General features: G+C 38.5%; 1 protein-coding gene across 2 annotated transcripts; it reads left to right on the top strand.

The window, feature by feature from the left end:
* Nucleotides 1-618: 618 nt before the first annotated feature.
* Nucleotides 619-17,471, top strand: RBM11 (RNA binding motif protein 11). Of its 2 annotated transcripts, none has more exons than XM_068981542.1 (5): nt 619-737; nt 4,551-4,713; nt 6,016-6,088; nt 13,178-13,274; nt 16,191-17,471. In XM_068981542.1, exons 1-5 carry the CDS (start codon nt 642-644, stop codon nt 16,500-16,502), a joined length of 741 nt encoding a protein of 246 aa, XP_068837643.1. In that variant the 5' UTR covers nt 619-641; the 3' UTR covers nt 16,503-17,471. The 2 variants fall into 2 exon arrangements, with proteins under 2 accessions (XP_068837643.1, XP_068837644.1); XM_068981543.1 differs by having other exon boundaries at nt 642-727; nt 4,541-4,713.
* The last annotated feature ends 1,532 nt before the right edge of the window (nt 17,472-19,003 follow it).

Raw genomic sequence — 19,003 nt, 5'->3', positions numbered from 1 at the left:
TCAGTAACAAAACTTGCCATAATCGTTCCAGTATCCTTAGGTATAGTCTATTTTCTCAAGTTCAATGCCTTCTGCAGTCTACCTAAAACCTGTGTCCATTTTCAAAGACCTCACTAGGGAACACTTCCTGGCTAAATTAATTCTAATACTCTATCCACACCCATGCACGTATGCACTCATTCTTTCAAAACGAGTTTTATGAAAAACACCAATTTTAAACTCCAATGATTTATTCGTTTACTCTTTGGAAACAAAGAAATTAGTCTTCCCCCATTAGCCTGTGAGCTTCGGTAATGAAGTTAGTATGTCTTAAATCATCTCTATAGTCATTTTATTTTAAATGTTTGTTGAACACATCCAAAATGAATTAATAATGTCGTGCCCTGAAAAAATGAACGGATCTCCACAAGCAAGGTGTCAAGGCCCCTTGCAGACTAATCTTAGTCTCACTCACACTCCCAAGGTCCTGGTCGGATACTGGACATGGCGAAGGTGCGGTGGGCGGTTACCAAGGGGTGCTGGGGGCGTGGCCCCGCAGCCTCGCTCCGCCCCTGGCGCGCTTACTCTCCTCGTTGGCTCCGCCAGCAAGGAGAGAGGGCGTGGCCTCGGAGCCTCCTCCATTCTGGGGTCGAGCCGGAGGGATGTTGCCTGCTCAGGAGGAAGCCAACAGGACGGTGTTTGTGGGAAATTTGGAGGCTCGAGTGCGGGAAGAGATTCTTTACGAGCTGTTCCTTCAGGTACAGTCGGCAGGGAAGGGATATCAGAGGGGCGGAGCGCGTCGAGCCGGAAGCGCAGCAGGAGGGGCGGGGCGCACCTGAACCACCCGGAGTCCGGCTCCCTTTCCCTCCGCATCCTTTGCTCTGGTTTTAATTTAGTTCCGCTTTGGCTCAGCTGTCTCCAGGTTAGCAAGTGGGTAGTGAAGTGACAAAAAGTGCACCTCATTCCCAACCCTTCCCCTTCCCATCCCCATTGCAGAGTCCTGGGGTGTGCAGTGACTGGGATGCCCCCAACCCCCAACCCTGAGTCAGGGCTTTGCAGAGGCTGCCTGGGCCTTGGTGTGCTCAGGCAAAACAGAAAGCAGCTCTGTCACTGTCTTCCTTCAGATAATAAGCATCCTGACGCCCTACATCCCGCGAAATGAGAGGAATATATTTTAAAATGCTTCCGTATACGTTACTTACTCTCCCAAGCCCTTTTATACAGGAGATGATTTTACTCCAGAATAAATGAGATTTCTGCATAATTTGGGCAGCCAAATCATGACTGAGACCGATTGATACCCTGACTAGTTCCCTTTATTTCATACCAAGAGGATCTTACGAAAACTTTTTCAGACCTGATAACTTATATCTCCTGTATACACCTACTGTATACACATAGATCTTACATGCTAAAGAGATATCCACATTCGGCCGTTCATTTAACCGTTTAATGATCTATAATTACAATGACAGAAAGTAAGGTGCTAGGCATACACATTTGAGACAGTCCTTGGTCTTTCTAAAAGGAGAAATTTAAAAGTGATTATCATGTTTTAAAATAATGTGCAAAAAGAGGGACATTTAGTACGGCAAAGTTGTTTCAAGTGTGAATTCTGATATCTGCAGCGTGATTTTGGCCAAGTACATAAATAGCTCAGCACCACAGTTTCCTCAAATGTCAGTGGGAGTCATAGTATCTACAGTATGATGTGGTGTGAAGATTGAGTAAACTCATCCAGATCAGACAGAACTGAACCTGGTACTTCCTAAGTTTTTGCTGCTGCTGCTACTGCTACTGAATAGTACTACTATTACTATTGATAATAGTACTGATGCTTGTATCATGAGAAATAAAAAGTGACTTTCCTCTATTAGAATAAGAGCAAGTTCCAAGGGAGACAATAGCAAAACTAAATACCAAAGAGTCAGACACGACTGAGCGACTGAACCGACTGAACTGAAGCATGAGTACCAGAGGTGAAAGAAGTTCTTCATGTAGTTTCTGAAAGGCTCTACATTTGTGTCTGAACTAAAGTGCCCCTCTATTAATTATGAAATGAAAGTGGAAGTGTTAGTTGCTCCGTCCTTTCTGACTCTTTGCAACACTGTAGGGATTAGCCCACAAGGCTCCTCTGTCCATAGGATTTTCAGGCAAGAAAACTGGAGTGGGTTGACATTTCCTTCTCCAGGGGATCTTCCCAGCCCAGGGATCAAACCTGGGTCTCCTGCGTTGCAGGCAGACTCTTTACCATCTGAGCCACCAACATGCACAAAATTTGATAGAATGTTCTCCAGGAACACAGTTTCATTTCCTGGACATAAAATGTTACTTGAAAAATGTTACTGATTTTAAGGCTTTAATGCTTTTTCTTATAACTTGCCATCCTTTTAAACCTGCCATTTTTAATCTACTCTAATACTTAGTCTTTTCCTGCAGTTATTTTTCATCCTAGTATTATTTGGAATTTATTATTCTAACTTAAAAAAAATAATAAAAAAGAAGGAAAGAAGAAGAGGAGGGATGGAGGGAGGTAGAAAGAAAATTTATAGTTCTTTTTCTCCAGAAAGCTTCTCTCATGTTGAGTCAACAAAAAATAGGGGGGTGGGAATGATGAGGTCAATGGGATAGATAGACCTGAATGCCCCCATGCACATATATCATTTCTAGTCAATAGGAACTGGATCTGTATCAGTTGTATGTGAAACTACAAGATACATTAGATAGATTGATAGGTAGTCTCATTTTTTTTTATAATTTCTAGCTAAATGTTCATCTGTATTAGATCAGGCAGCAAAGCATTTGTTTTTATTTTTGCCTATGTTCTGTATTCTGGGAGGATTTACTAAAGTGAGGTGTGTTTTAGAAAGGTCTCAACCCAGCAAAACTTAGCAAATCTTGACAACTGGCAGCACTATTTATGTGTTTGACTCCGGTTTAAAAATACTAAAAACTTATGATGTGATTTTTACTACCAGCAAGTCTTGTTGAATTTCATCTTTTAAAATGCATGGATATATTTTTGAATTTCTAAAATTCAAAGCATGTCAGCATATTCTGTCCATTTTTGATTTCATATATTTAATATCACTTGTGGAGAAACACTGATTAAAATTAATTTGTTTTATTACTATATGGTTCTCCTTTTTACTAGTTTCTTTCAAATTTCTGATTATCCTTAGAAGAGTGAAAATCAGGTTTAGTATCTTTGTACCTTTAACCAAGAAATCTGGGCCATGAAGATCCCCTGGAGAAGGAAATAACAACCCACTCTAGTATTCTTGCCTGAAAAATCCCATGGACAGAGGAGCCTGGTAGACTATAGTCCAAAGGATCACAGTCCCACAACTGAGAGACAAATCACAGCACAGTACAGAGATCTCAAGGGGAAAGATAATGAATTTCGTTTCAAATGTGTTGAGTTTGAAATATAATCACGTGGAGCTCTCAAGGAAACTGTCTGCATGAAGGAGGCATGAGTGGGAAAAAAATAGATTCATTGATAAGGTGGTTCTTGAAGCCAGAAGGGAGGATGAGCTATTCCCTGGGAAAGTAGAGAATAAAGAAAGAAAGATTGAATCTTAAAATACAGTATCATTTTAAAGATGATAATTAACATTTTTCTTTAGATTAAAAACAATTCCTTAATATACTTATCCAACTCAACAGAGAAAAGCAGTCAGTCATTAAAGTGCAATGAAAAAGTATGAGCCATCTACCTTTAAATCTATATGAGGCTTGGGAAGTACTTCCTCTAACCATTGTCATGATGGAAATGTGACATTTGAGGGTGTAATTAGCACTCTTTTACAATATTTGATTCTGCTTTTGTACTCTGTATTGCTAATTATAGGTTCTAATCACAATAAAATCTGAATATTTTCAATTTTATTTTATCCTATTTTAATAATATACCATGGAATAACATTCCCCAGTTGTTAGACTTAGACCCTTACTAATTTTTCTTTCTTACAAATAATGCACCTACTTAAAAGTCTTAAACATATTAAAACACTTTTCCCTTTGAGAATATTTACCAAATGGGCTTACCATATTAAAATACAGCTTCTGTATAGATCAGAAATTTAATTTCTCTTGTGAAAATGTTTTACTCTTGTCAGAAAAAAAAAAAAAAAAAAACTTTGATGTGATGTTACCAGTTTCTTTATGGTAACATAAACCCAACATCTCAAGGAATGCTGGGTTTATCATTTCAATTATTTTTGAGTTAAACATGGTTTATATGTGTGGAAGCAAAGTAGTATTTTAATCTTAGATTTAAATGTACTCTAAATTGTTTTGTTAGGCCTATCTCTCCTTTTAAGATTTGAAACTATTACCAAAAATTTCCTGACCTTAACAACGTAAGTGTTTTTTGATGAGCCAGAAAATGCCAAGAAAGTGTGATGAAGTATGATATTTATTGTTAGGAAAATACATGATCAAGAGAACTATGTAAAGCTGTTATTGCTAACAGAATTAGAATTTTAGCCTAAATTGAATATAGTTGATTTTCTGAGTGTAAAAAAATATTTAGATTTATGACAAAATAATTTTTAAGTTTCTTGCAGGCTGGGCCATTAACCAAAGTGACTATATGCAAAGACAGAGAGGGAAAGCCGAAATCCTTTGGATTTGTCTGCTTTAAACACCCAGAATCGGTGTCTTATGCCATAGCTCTGCTGAATGGAATTCGTTTATATGGAAGACCAATTAATGTGCAGTATCGATTTGGTAGGTTCTCTCACTGATGAAATCTTCCAAGTGTGTTTTGTTGGTTGTGGTGTTCCCAGAGGTGTAAACTTTTTTTTTTTCTCCTATGTTTTCTATGTTATAGCCTAAGACCAAAACAGTGCTCCTGTAGCCTCTTAAACTTTCTCAGAACACGTTCATAATGTTATGTGATTAGTTAATACTACCAATAACATTGCCAAATCCATAGCATTGTTTCTATATTAAAATTTAAAGTGGTCTCTTTTAATGTCAGCCAGCAAATAGCCATGATGGTTGCTACTGGCTGTTAAAAATTAAACAAATCTAAGTGAACTGGGGATACTCAGCTCTAGCTTTTATGCAGCAAGGCTATTTGCTGATCTTCTTGTCAATGGTATCAAATATCTACCATTTGGAAGATAGGGTGGCCTTAGTCTTTGTCCTGGGTTTACCATGTTATACATATCACCCTGGATCTGAGCCCAGTAAAAGCAGCTGGCCAAAGGCTGACCCTTCATAGCCACAGAGAAAAGCTTCCTGGCATGAATGGCCTCAGACATCTCCTGCTACACATCAACGCTGTTCATCATTGATTAGATGCCCAGAGAACATGGCACTATTGCTCTAGCCCTTTTATAGTCTGAGGGACTCATAGAGGCAGTGCTTATACTTACGTTGCAATGCTTATGGCACTTATGTTCCTTCCTTCCTCAATGATTCAGGTTTATGAATGTACCCCCTGTTTGGTTTTTATGTTTCTTGCTGTACTAAAAAAGACATAAGAATAAGAAAACACTGCTGTCTTGTTGCAAACGAAAAGGGCCACTTCACATTTCATTTTATTTTGTCTTAACAAAGATAATTAATTGGCTGCATCAGGCTCTCAAGTACCATCCTGTTAACTCATACTGGCAGCATAACAAGCCAGGCCATATCATGTTCTGACGCATCCCCAGCCAGCTGCTCAGTGGCCTCTGGCAGGTTACATTCACGTTTGTCAGTGCAGTTTAGAGACCTCATGCCTTCCACACAGAGGCAAATAACACTGATCATTTGCCATCTTTAGTTTACAGGTATGTATTAGCAAGCAGCATTATATACTTTGTGTGGCCCCGTGTCAGCCTAATTCTTTTCTACAGCATTGCTTTGGACAAAGTTTGGTTATAATTCAGGGTCTTATAGTGATATAAGCAACCTTGTAAATAGTACTTGGGAGATCAGAAACATCTTGTGTATTTTATATGGAGTGTTTGAAAATGGCTTAATGTGAGAACTCCAAAAAGATGTACCATGAAATAATCTGTTATTCTTTTTCTTTTGAAGGGAGCTCTCGCTCTTGTGAACCTGCTAACCAAAGTTTTGAAAGCTGTGTTAAGATAAATTCACACAGCTACAGGTAATTAAAAAAAATTTTTTTTCATAAAGGTAAGGCAAATAAATATGGTCTTAATACCAGGAAGGGTTTTCATATGTTCTATAAAACCTTTCTGTTTAGGCATAGGTTAATATTAAAGAATTCATTTTTCCTGAAGCCATAAAAAGTGACAGAAAGTATTTTCATGTAAAATTCAGTCAATATTTTCTGCAGTAGGTGGGAGAGATTTATATTTGTAGCATTGTTTATAGATTACCATGTGCTTTTCATTACTGTGAAATCACTTAAGTGTGCAAAGTCTCACTGTGATGGATCATAGAAATACTATTATCCGTATTTTATACTTGAATAAATATAGAGATGCAAAAGTTAACTAATTGCCAAGGGCACAAAGATGAAAAGGTGATAGTTTCTAGGCTTGAAATTAAGCCTTTGAACGTTAAGTCACTCTACTATTTATTTTACTACTTTTTAGAATTTCTCTATGGTAATTTTCAAAATATTCTCATATTTGATGTAGGCTTATTTCTTGATGCAACCATAGCCTGCAGGGACACTCTCAGTTTAGCTATACCAAAGGTCATAGGACAGAAAGTCTCCCAAACCAGATTAAGATGCTCAAATCACAGCATTTATTAAACCAATTTAAAAGATACAGTGAAAAGCAAAAGGAAAGCTTTGGGTATTGGATAATTTAACATTTGGAGGATAGGCTACAAGTACGCAGAGGACCCTACTAGCCGAGTTCTGGTTACAATGATATTCATATGACCTGTTTCTCTCTCTGTTGCATCAGCCTTTCCCACTGATTATGTGGTTATTATCCCTAGAATGGGCTTCCCAGGTACCTGTAGTGGTAAAGAACCATCTCCCAATGCAGGAGACTTAAAAAGATGCAGGTTCCATCCCTATGTCAGGAAGATCCCCTGAAGAAGGCATGGCAACCCACTCCAGTATTCTTGCTTGGAGAATCTCTGGACAGGCTACAAGCCTGGCAGGCTATAGTCCATAGGGTCGCACAGAATCAGACACACTTGAAGCAACTTAGCAAGCATGCACGTATGAGCACTAGAGTTGAGGTTAGAGTAAGAGATTCCATTCAGATAGAAAGTTCCTAGAGCTAATCTCACTTACTTGCTTTCTCAGAGAGACAGAGGGGCAAATATACCTGGCCATAGAGGGACCTACATACCCACAAGGTCTACCTGAGTTTCTTAGGCAGAGCAGACACAAGAACAGCATAACTAAGCCCAGAGGCGCCATGATAATGACTTGGTCTTTCCTTCCCTTTCTACCCATGACTAAACAGTCTTATTTGTTCCATCATATTTTCTACTGAATCTATCCATGGCATCTCTTAACACATACTAAATTATTTATTTTAAATATTTAGTATATGTTTTGAATTCTTCCTATGTCTTCCAAGTCACTTGCTTGTTCTAATTACAGTATTGTCACTATCTCATAAATCTGTATTAGCTGAGTTCTAGCTACACCAGTGTTCATAGCCCCTGTTTCTCTCTGCTGCTGCATCAGATCCATCAGTGTATCTTTCATAAAGGCTACCATAGGCTTTTCTTCTGAGCTTTATCCATGCTGATTATTTTCTTGTTTTCTGTAGCAGAACTGAATGTTCTCAAGGAAACTAACAGCATTGAACCTCCCATGCCTGCTAATTATATCTACCCTCCTAAGCATAGAAGAGTGACCCCTTAGGACTGGCAGTTACCCAGACTCATCTTTTGGAGAAGTACTGTGCCCCACGCATAACACAGTGTGCTCCACGTCCTCATTGTCCCCCACTAAATCAGTGAAATCGGGACAAAGTAGGTGCTGAAATTAGACTATCTGAGTCTGAATCTTGCCTCTGTACTTTATTAACAGTATAACCCTGGACAGATGATCACACTGTGCCTCATATCTACAATGACGATAATTATTGTCAGTCAAATTTTATAGTTTCAAGGTACTTAAAATAGTGGGCATACAGCAATTATCCAGTGAGTACTTTCAGCAAAAGTTAGCAGGAGGTGTTGGTGATTCACTTCCTTGGTATGAAAGGAACTGTGAACTCATGAATTGAGCCACTTAGGTTACTTCCCCTCTTCTTCCAGTGGGAAAAGAAACCTCTTTTTCCTTATGAGTTTGGAAAAAAACAAGGTATTGCTAGGTGTGGGGCAGAAGACTAGATAAACAGCTAGAAGACAGCAGTAACTCATACATGTTCTATTTCTGTTTGATATACATTTAATTATCAAAAATTCTAGGCTAAAAGATCAGAGATAGGTATATATTCCATAATACTCCACTTGACTGGTAATATCTTATTCTTTAGTATGTGCTGCATTATAAAGGAAGAATGACAAAAGGTCATAGTGTCCTAGAAGTGTTGGACAGAGAATGCCGCTCTTGTTATACCCTAGTCTCTCACTAGTCTTCCCTGGAAATGTGTTTCTGTGCTTGTTATTACCTCTTATACTTTCTAATTTTAGTAAATAGTTCCTGTATTAGTGTGCTTGTGTTAGTCACTCAGTTGTGTTGGACTCTTTGCAACCCCATGGACTGTTGCCCTCCAGGCTTCTCTGTCCATGGGATTCTTCAGGAAAAAATACTGGAATGTGTTGCTCTTCCCTTCTCCAGGGGATCTTTCCAACCCAAGAATCAAAACCCGGTCTCCGGCCTTGCAAGCAGATTCTTTACCATCTCAGCCACCAGTGCTAGTTCATTCAGTTCAGTCACTCATTCGTGTCCAACTCTTTGCAAGCCCATGGACTGAGGCATGCCAGGCTTTCCTGTCCATCATCAACTCTCAGAGCTTGCTCAAACTCATGTCCATCAAGTCAGTAATGCCTTCCAACCATCTCATCCCCTGTCATCCCCTTCTCCGCCTGCCTTCAATCTTTCCCAGTATCAGGATCTTTTCCAGTGAGTCAGTTCTTCACATTAGGTGGCCAAAGTTTCCGCTTCAGCATCAGTCCTTCCAATGAATAATCAGGACTGATTTCCTTTAGGATGGACTGGTTTGATCTCCTTGCAGTCCAAGGGACTCTCAAGAGTCTTCTCCAACACCACAGTTCAAAATCATCTATTCTTCAGTGCTCAGCTTTCTTTATAGTCCAACTCTCACATCCATACATGACTACTGGAAAAACCATAGCTTTGACTATATGGACCTTTGTTGGCAAAGTAATGTCTGTGCTTTTTAATATGCTGTCTAGGAAGCTTTTCTTCCAAGGAGCAAGCGTCTTTTAATTTCATGGCTGCAGTCACCAACTGCAGTGATTTTGGACCCCCAGAAAATAAAGTCAGTCACTGTTACCATTGTTTCCCCATCTATTTCCCATGAAGTGACGGGACCAGAAGCCATGATCTTAGATTTCTGAATGTTGAGTTTTAAACCAACTTTCTCTCTCTCCTCTTTCACTTTCATGCAGAGGCTCTTTAGTTGTTCTTCACTTTCTGCCATAAGGGTGGTGTCATCTGCATGTCAGAGGTTATTGATATTTCTCCTGGCAATTTGATTCCAGCTTGTGCTTCATCCAGGCCAGCGTTTCTCATGATGTATTTTGCATATAAGTTAAATAAGCAGAGTGACAACATACAGCCTTGACGTACACCTTTCCCGATTAGGAGCCAGCCTGTAGTTCCACGTACAGTTCTAACTGTTGCTTCTTGACCTACATACAGATTTCTCAGAAGGCAGGTCAGGTGGTCTGGTATTCCCATCTCTCTCAGAATTTTCCACAGTTTGTTGTGATCCAAACAGTCAAAGGCTTTGGCATAGTCAATAAAGCAGAAATAGATGTTTTTCTGGAACTCTCTTGCTTTTTTGATAATCCAACAGATGTTGGCAGTTTTATCTCTGGCTCCTCTGCCTTTTCTAAAACAAGCTTGAACATTGGGAAGTTCATGATTCATGTACTGTTAAATCCTGGATTGGAGAATTTTGAGCATTACTTTGCTAGCATGTGAGATGAGTGCAATTGTGCGGTAGTTTGAGCATTCTTTGCCATTGCCTTTCTTTGGAATTGGAATGAAAACTGACCTTTTCCAGTTCTATGGCTACTGCTGAGATTTTTAAATTTGCTGGCATATTGAGTGCAGCACTTTCACAGCATCATCTTTCAGGATTTGAAAGAGCTCAACTGGAATTCCATCACCTCCACTAGCTTTGTCTGTAGTGATGCTTCCTAAGGCCCACTTGACTTCACATTACAGGATGTCTGGCTCTAGGTGAGTGATCACACCATCGTGATTATCTGGGTCATGCAGATCTTTTTTGTATAGTTCTTCTGTGTATTCTTGCCACTTCTTAATATCTTCTGCTTCTGCTAGGTCCATACGACTTCTGTCATTTATTGTGCCCATCTTTACATGAAATGTTCCCTTGGTATCTCTAATTTTCTTGAAGAGATCTCTAGTCTTTCCCATTCTATTTTTCTCCTCTATTTCTTTGCACTGATCACTGAGGAAGGCTTTCTCATCTCCCCTTGCTATTCTTTGGAACTCTGCATTCAAATGGGTATATCTTTCCTTTTCTCCTTTGCCTTTAGCTTCTCAGTGCTAAGGCCACCGTAAAAAGTATCACAAACGAAGTTAAACACAGAAATGTATTGTCTCACTGCTCAAAGTCCAAAATCATGGTGTCTGCTAGAGTTCCTTTTGAGGGCGATGAGAAAGAATCTGTTCTGTGCCTCTCTCGTGTATGCTGTGCTGTGCTTAGTTGCTCAGTCATGTTTGACTCTCTGCAGTCCCGTAGACTGTAGCCCACCAGGCTCCTCTGTCCATGGGATTCTCCAGGCAAGGATACTAGAGTGGGTTGCCATGTCCTCCTCCAGGGGATCATCCCAACCAGGGACTGAACCCAGTTCTCCCATACTGCAGGTGGATTCTTTACCATTTGAACCACCAGGGAAGCCAGTGCCTGTCTCATAGCTTCCCCTGATTTTTTGGCAATCGTTGATATTCCTTGACATGTACAAGCATCACCCAGTTCTCTGCCTTCATCTCCATATGATGTTCTCCCTGTGTGCATCTGTCTCCACAAGTTTCCCCTTTGACTGTAATAAGGAAGGATACCTGTTTAGCACATCCTACTCCAGTATGACCTCCTCTTAGTTAATTACTTCTGCAGCAACCCTCTTTCCAAATAAGGTCACACTTCAGTTCAGTCTCTCAGTCATATCTGACTCTTTGTGACCCCGTGGAATGCAGCACCCCAGGCTTCCCTGTTGATCCATCACCAACTCCCAGAGCTTGCTCAAACTCATGTCCATCAAGTCAGTGATGCCTTCCAACCATCTCATCCTCTGTCATCCCCTTCTCCTCCTACCTTCTATCTTTCCCAGCATCAGGGTCTTTTCCAATGAGTCGCTTCTTCATATCAGGTGGCCAAAGTATTGGGGTTTCAGCTTCAGTGTCAGTCCTTCCAATGTATATTTAGGACTGATTTCCTTTAGGACGGACTGGTTGGATCTCCTTGCAGTCCGAGACACTCTCAAGAATCTTCTCCAACACCGCAGTCAAAAGCATCAATTCTTTGGTGCTCAGCTTTCTTTATAGTCTAACTCTCACACATAAGGTCATATTCTGAATTATTTGAGGTTAGGACTAAACATATAAATTTTGAGTTGACACAGTTCAACTTATGACTTCCCAATTTACACGTGATTCCTCTATGGAGAAACATGCACGCCCTGAAATTCTCATGGGAAAGATAGTGGTTTTAGAAATTTTGCAGCTATTTTTATAATGATGCTAATCTCACCACCTCTGCTACTGGGTCACATCTTCCCCAGTCTATAACCTCACTGTGCTTTTTATCTTGTTTCTTTGCCATCACTTACTGCAAACACATGTTCACGTCTCCTTGAACTTTGTCTCCAAATCAGTCTGTTATATTTTCCCCTTCTTCTCACTGAAAAATTATCCTTCACGTCTTTACTTCCTATTCACTTCTTAAGCCCACTGTTGTTTGGAAGCTGTTCTTTTAACAGTTTGTTGTCAGGAATCTTCTGATCAATGATAGAGTAGCTCTGATGCTTATCCAGTTTACTCTAACACCAATACTGTCTAAATACTGAAACCCACTTTCCCACTGGCTTCTGTGATCCTGCTCTCACCATGAACTGACAACTCTCCGTCTGACAGCTTCTTGTTGTTCTCCTGCCCTTACCTTTGCCTCCATCTGCCTGTTTTAATTCACCCTTCCCATAGTAAACTTCCTGTCCTAAGATTAGCAGTATTAGTGTTAAAATTGTGGGATACTGTGGAGCAAGTAGAATGAAGACTAGCTATAATGAGGACTAGGTGAGAGTCCAGCCAGTACATATAACATTGGGATTTATTAGAGATCTCCATAGATGCAAGCATTACACATATAAATGAAATTTTTGGACACTTCTGATGTTAATCAGGGATTGTGCGTGTGTGCAAAATCACTTCACTCGTGTCTGTCTCTTTGCAACCCTATGAACCATAACCCCCCAGGCTCCTCTGTCCATGGAAGTCTCCAGGCAAGAATACTGAAGTGGGTTGCCATACCCTCCTCTGGAGGTTTTCCCAACCCAGGAATCGAACCCGAGTCTCACGTCTTCTGCATTGGCAGGCGGGTTCTTTACCACTATCACCGTGTAGAAGAAATCAGCAAATATGTGTTCATGCTCATATCAGCAGCCTGTTTAACAAAGAGCATAATTTTTTTAAACAGTGAAAGTACCTTCAAAAATGAATTGAAAAAATTCCTATTTTTCTTTCACCTTTTTTTATTGGTAAAAGATTGAGTGTACACTTGGTGATTATTGACTGACTTTGCTTTCTTCATATCTGAGTATTCTATGCCTTTATACAACTATAACACTGATTAACATTTTCCTATCAGAAAGCCAAATGTGGCTCTAAATATTGAGATTTCAGTATGTGGTAATTAATAAGACTTGAGATACTGCTATGTCACTACATTATTAGTGTAATATGTTTAAAGTTAAATTTATCTTAATTGAGCTTTTAGAGAAGTTTTTTAATTATGAAGCTGTATTTTTTTTTTTAAGACTAAAGTACCTCTGTCCATAGGAATTTTAACTTCATATTACTTCTTTTACCTCTCTCAAGAAATGAAGAAGCCATGGGCAGATCTTCCTTTTCCATGCAGTTCTCTCCAATTAATAATGCATCTTTATCTCAAGAATATTTTCTGTTTCAGAAGATGGTAAGTTTGATATGCCTTTGGTTGAAAATGTAACATGATAATACAAACTATAAAGGATATGAAAACTGCTTGGAACTTAAGCTAAACTCTAAGCCTATAGTGAAGGCAGAATATGCTTTGAGCATTGTGCCCCAGTGGCTATCTGCTCTTTTATCTGAAATCGATCATCTGAAATCCCACTCATGTTATCTCCACAAACATCCAGTGTATAAATGAAAAATGGCAGATGCAAGTGATAATGCACTGTGGTAAAGTAAAATTTGAATCACTTAAATGACTATATTTTTAAAATTTAAAAGGTATGTTTCTAGAATTGAATACTAGTTAACGAAGCATTTTGATAGAATGTAGTCATCAATCACCATATACCGCTTTTATACATAGATTTTTATTTTAACTAAAGGCAAAGTTTCTCAGTTGGTAGAGTAAACTACGTTTTTTCCAAAGACTCTCAAAAAATGTGGTTCTGGCCTAGAAATTGCAGTGGTGGACTATATTGTTAAAGGGGAACTTAGGAAATGTTTTCTTCTAACTTCTCATTTTATACATAGTAAAATTGAGGTTCAGAGATTAATCAGCAAGCCCAAGATTATACAACTTGTTAATGACAGCTGTGGGACTATAACACAGGTATTCTGATTAACACGAGATTTTTTGCAAACATCCAACATACATATGATCTTCAGATTTTTCAAATAGCCATTTTCACTTTGTAAACATAATGAAAGTTGATAATTTAATTTTTGGAAAAAACTTTTCTTGGTTATACGGTCTGTGCTTAGTTGTGTCTGACTCGTTTGTGACCCTGTGGACTGTAGCACACCAGGCTTCTATGTCCATGGGATTTCCCAGGCAAGGATACTGGAGTAGGTAGCCATTTCCTTCTCCAGAGGATCTTCCCAACCCAGGGATCAAACCCAGGTCTCCTGCATTACATGCAGAATTTTTACCCACTGAGCCATCAGGAAAGCCCTTTTCTTGTTTATGGTGAGATAGTAATAAACATCCAGTTCTCATCTAAAACCATCAATATCTTCTTTGTGGCATTATTTTTCTCTTTGATGAGATGAGCAATATGTACATACACATATGCACACACGAGAGCTTGTTTTCCCTATTAATCTTTTTTAATGGAAGTAAATAACTTTATGATCACATTGTCCACAGTCAATGGACAATTTATACTATTTATACTTTCACTGAAAAACATTAATAAGTATTAATGTTGCCCCATTCAGCATTACTGGTTACTAATTTTATTTTTTATTTTTTATTGGAGGAAAATTGCTTAACAATGTTATGTTGGTTTCTGCTGTACAACAACATGAATCAGTCCTAAGCCTACATATATGCCTTCCCTCTTGAGCCTCTCTCCTGTCCACCGAATCCGAGCCCTCTAGGTCATCACAGAGCACTGAGGTGAACTCAGCTCCGTATGTTTTGTAGCAGCTTCCCTCTAGCTGTCTATTTTACACATGGTAATGTGTTTTTTTCTACTACTCTCTCAATTTGTCCCACCCTCTCCTTCTTCTGCCATGTCCACAAGTCTCTGTGTCTGTGTCTCTATTCCTGCCCTGCAAATAGGTCCTTAATCTACTTTGAATAGCTAGAAATTTTGAGTTAATCTATCTTAAGAATTGACTGCTGTTCTGGAAAATATGGTGACTATCAGCCATCCATAAGGAGTGATTATTTTCATTTTACTTAATTAAAGTTTAAGTTTAGGAACAGAAACTTGATGCAATTATTGCAAAACTTTGAAGTATGTTTGCAAAAAAACTTGGGCATGTGTATCTACTATTTCAACTAAATTTTATATAATCTAAATTCTGATGAAATATTTTCAATGAAAATTTAGTATCCAAATTGAATATGCTTTTGAATATAAGTATAAATATATAGGGCTTCCCTGGTAGCTCCCTTGGAGAAAGAAATGGCAACCCACTCCAGTACTCTTGCCTGGAAAACCCCATGGATGGAGGAGCGTAGTAGGCTACATACAGTCTATGGGATTGGAAAGAATCAGACACGACTGGGCGACTTCACTTTCTTTCTCTTTCTTTCTTTCTTTATTTCCCTGGTAGCTCAGTCAGTAAAGAATCTACCTGTAGTGCAGGAGACCCCGATTCAACCCCTGGGTTGGGAAGATCCCCTGGAAAAGGAAATTGCAGCCCACTCCAGTATTCTTGCCTGGGAAATCCTGTGGACAAAGGAGCCTGGTGGGCTACTGTCCATGGGGTCACAAAAGTCAGACACAACTTAGCTACTAAACCACACCCATAAGTATAAAAGCCACACCAGATTTTAAAGACTTAGTATAAAAAAGTAAAATATCTCATGAATAATTTTTATATTGGTTACGTGTTGAAATGACAATATTTTGGACATTTGGAGATAAATAAAATATAAAAGGGCTTCCCAAGTGACTCAGTGATAAATAATCCACGTACCAATGCAGGAGACACAGGAGATGTGGGTTTGATCCCTGGGTCAGGAAGACCCTCTGAAGTAGGAAATGGCAACTCACTCCAGTATTCTTGCCTGGGAAATTCCATGGACAGAGAAGCCTGGTGGGCTACAGTCCATGGGATGGCAAAGAATCAGACACAACTGAGCAAATGAGCACACACACGATATATTATTTAAAATTGCACGTGTTTCGTTGTTATTTTCATCCTGTGACTATTAGATTTAAAACTACCCACCCATGTGGCTTACATTATATTTCTATAGGACAGCACTAATCTGTACTGCAGTACGCTATTTACACCAGCTGGAATCTTTGTTAATCATTTAAGGAAACTAGTGCATCCCTGTCCTAACTGACACATGGTCTGGTTTTCTCGTAGTTATTTGTATAGTAAATGTAAACTCTAACTGTTTCTCTTTTTGTCCTCTGTGGGCTTGTTTCGGTAGGTGAATATGTGTGGGGTTTTCCCACAGCAGTGGCCTACGTATAACCCAGCACTGCAGCTCCCTTACTATGAGATGACAGCGCCGCTTCCTAATAGCACTTCTGCATCTTCCTCACTGAATCATGTTTCAGATCTGGAGGCTGGGCCCAGCTCTTACGAATGGACTCACCAGCAGCCAAGTGACCCAGACCTTTATCAGACGAATAAACGAAAGAGGCAGGAACGAAGCAGTGATAGCGATAGTAGCACAGAAAACAGTAGAGGAAATGAATATAGCCCAAAGTTCCAAAAGTGTAAGAAAAAAAGATACTAGTATTTCCATTCAAATGAAATGTGTCTCTACTAGTCTTCATTCTCTTAGAAGAAAAATCTGTATTCTACTAAAGGACCAATTCCGTGGCTTTCTTGTCTTCTTTGAAATATATAACAATATGATAATCTGATTTGTATTTAATTTTTGTCTTGAATGACAAAAATCTTAAAAACAATATAATGTGCTTTTTGTATTTGTAATGGTATTGTTAACAAGAAATACACTCTGAGTTGTTATGTTTTAGTATCAATGATGAACTTAGACTAAACCATTAATCAAAAGTCATTTACTGAGCACTCGTGGAGAACGCACCATGATCTCCTACATTGTTGCCTATAACCCTCAGCTGAAGTTAGAAGTGGAATGGTCAGTTTTCTGAATGAAACTAATACAAATCTTTGAGTTGTATGTTTTTCCTAAGAAAAGAGAATAAGCAGAGTTTAGTTTCCTTTATTACTAATACTTTATGTCTAAATATCTTGTCTCAGCCTTACTCTCATACATACTTACTTCATAAAACAAGGATATACAACAGTGATACCAAAGGAAAGATGATTATCATGTGGCTAGCTTTTGGTTCCTTCCCTTTTCATATGATTATATATAAATAGGAATACATGCCTCTTAACTTCCTACTTATTAATTATATTTTATAAAAATTAGTTGGCTTTGTCAGTATTTATTGTCCACCTCTTTTGCCATCCAGGTTGGAGAGCATATATTGGACACATTTAGATCTTGATAATGAACAATAATTTCAATAGAAAATTTCACTATTGTATGATATTTAGTGTTTATCGTAAAACCAGCTTTCTTATTTCTGGACCATTTATTTGCAGGGATAAACAGACTACATGTAAAATTAATGATTTATTTGGACAATCTTGTTAACTCTGTAGCTTACCATAAACTAGAATGCTGAAAATATTTATTTATTGAATCCAGTTGAAAGGATCACACAGCTTCATTAGGAGCTAACCACCCAATTTTAACCATTCTTTGATATTTCTTTTGTGTATTGCATAGCACCTTATAGATATTTATTATTACTTAATAAAATATTTTTAGCAAAATTAGTAGCTGAATTTAACTTCTGGTTATGATTATACAATACAGTCATGCTTATGTAAATATTAGTCTGTTTTGATCTGACCAATGTGAAAACGTAAATTCTGCTTAATGTAGCTTGATTTATATAACTTCATATTGCTGAATATTCAAACTAAAAATGCTGACCTTTTTTAAATTAACACTTTTGCAATTTAGAATCATACCAAAGGGAAAATACCTTTCTATGTAAATAGGAAGTGATATATATCTAAAACACATTAACTTCACCTCTGTATTTTCTTCAATTCTTATACCTTGCAAATTTCCTAAGCCCCAGATTATTTCATTGTAATTGGCATTATAGGAAATATATACACCTAAGAAATATCTTAACAAGTACCAGGTTAAGAAAATTATCTTGAAATATTGTTACATGAGTTAAAATCTTCGAAATGCAAGGAATTCTTGCAATTTCTTTCATCACAGGCTGGAATTATCTGGATATCAACTTTGCCAAGTCAACCAACCAAAAGGCAAATTCACGTATTTACACTGGTGTCTTCTGTGATAGCTCAGTTGGTAAAGAATCTGCCTGCAATGCAGGAGACCCCATTTCTTGGTTGACAACACTCATATGAATGACGACTACCTTATGTTTTAAAGTCAGTTTTTTAAAAGCCTCTTGTAATTATTGTAAAGAAAGAGAAGTTAAAGCAGGTGGTTAGGTGGTCAAGAGATTTTCTGGGGAAGCCATAGAAGTTTGAGAGATTAAAAGAATTAGTTGAGGAAATGGAGGTGGATTCGGAGAAGGTGGATCTAAAAGATCTTCTGGGGAGTCGGGAATAAGGAGCTGTAGGTAAAGGTGAGTATAAGAAGGAGGCAGAGGAGAATTTACAGTAAATCAAATTTTTGTTCTGAGTCTGACTTCTGCTCTTGAATTTTGTTAAGGAAATATTTTCTTGTTTAGTCACTCAGTCGCTCAGTTGTGTCTGACTGTTTTGCAACCCCATGAACTGTACCCCACCAGGCTCCTCTGTCCATGAGATTTCCCCAGGCAAGAATACTGGAGTGAGTTGCCATTTCTTTATCCAGAAGATCTTGCCAACCCAGGGATCAAAGTGTCCCCCTGCAGGCAGATTCTTTACCAGCTGGGAAACCCAAAGGAACATTTTAGGCCAGTTTTAATATGCTTTGTGCCCTTCTTTCTATCTGATCCTCCCAGAGTACCAAGAGGGTATTTGTGTAGGATGAGAGCATTCTATAAGTCCCTTAAATATAAAAGCTTTTATAAATTATATGATCCATTGTCTGGCCTTTCACAGTTAGGATCTGCATGAGTATATCTATTCAAATGTAACACAAACTATTGTCTCTTTGGGGGAAGACCTGGAGGTAAACCTCCAGGCTTAGAATATAATTTAACTATGTGCATGAGAGATGTCCCTGAAGAG

The sequence above is a fragment of the Capricornis sumatraensis genome, chromosome 1 (genome assembly GCF_032405125.1).
Source record: "Capricornis sumatraensis isolate serow.1 chromosome 1, serow.2, whole genome shotgun sequence".
Classification (NCBI taxonomy): Eukaryota; Metazoa; Chordata; class Mammalia; order Artiodactyla; family Bovidae; genus Capricornis; species Capricornis sumatraensis.
The sequence above is the reverse complement of the archived record's forward strand: the minus strand, read 5'-3'. Positions and strand labels throughout refer to the sequence as shown.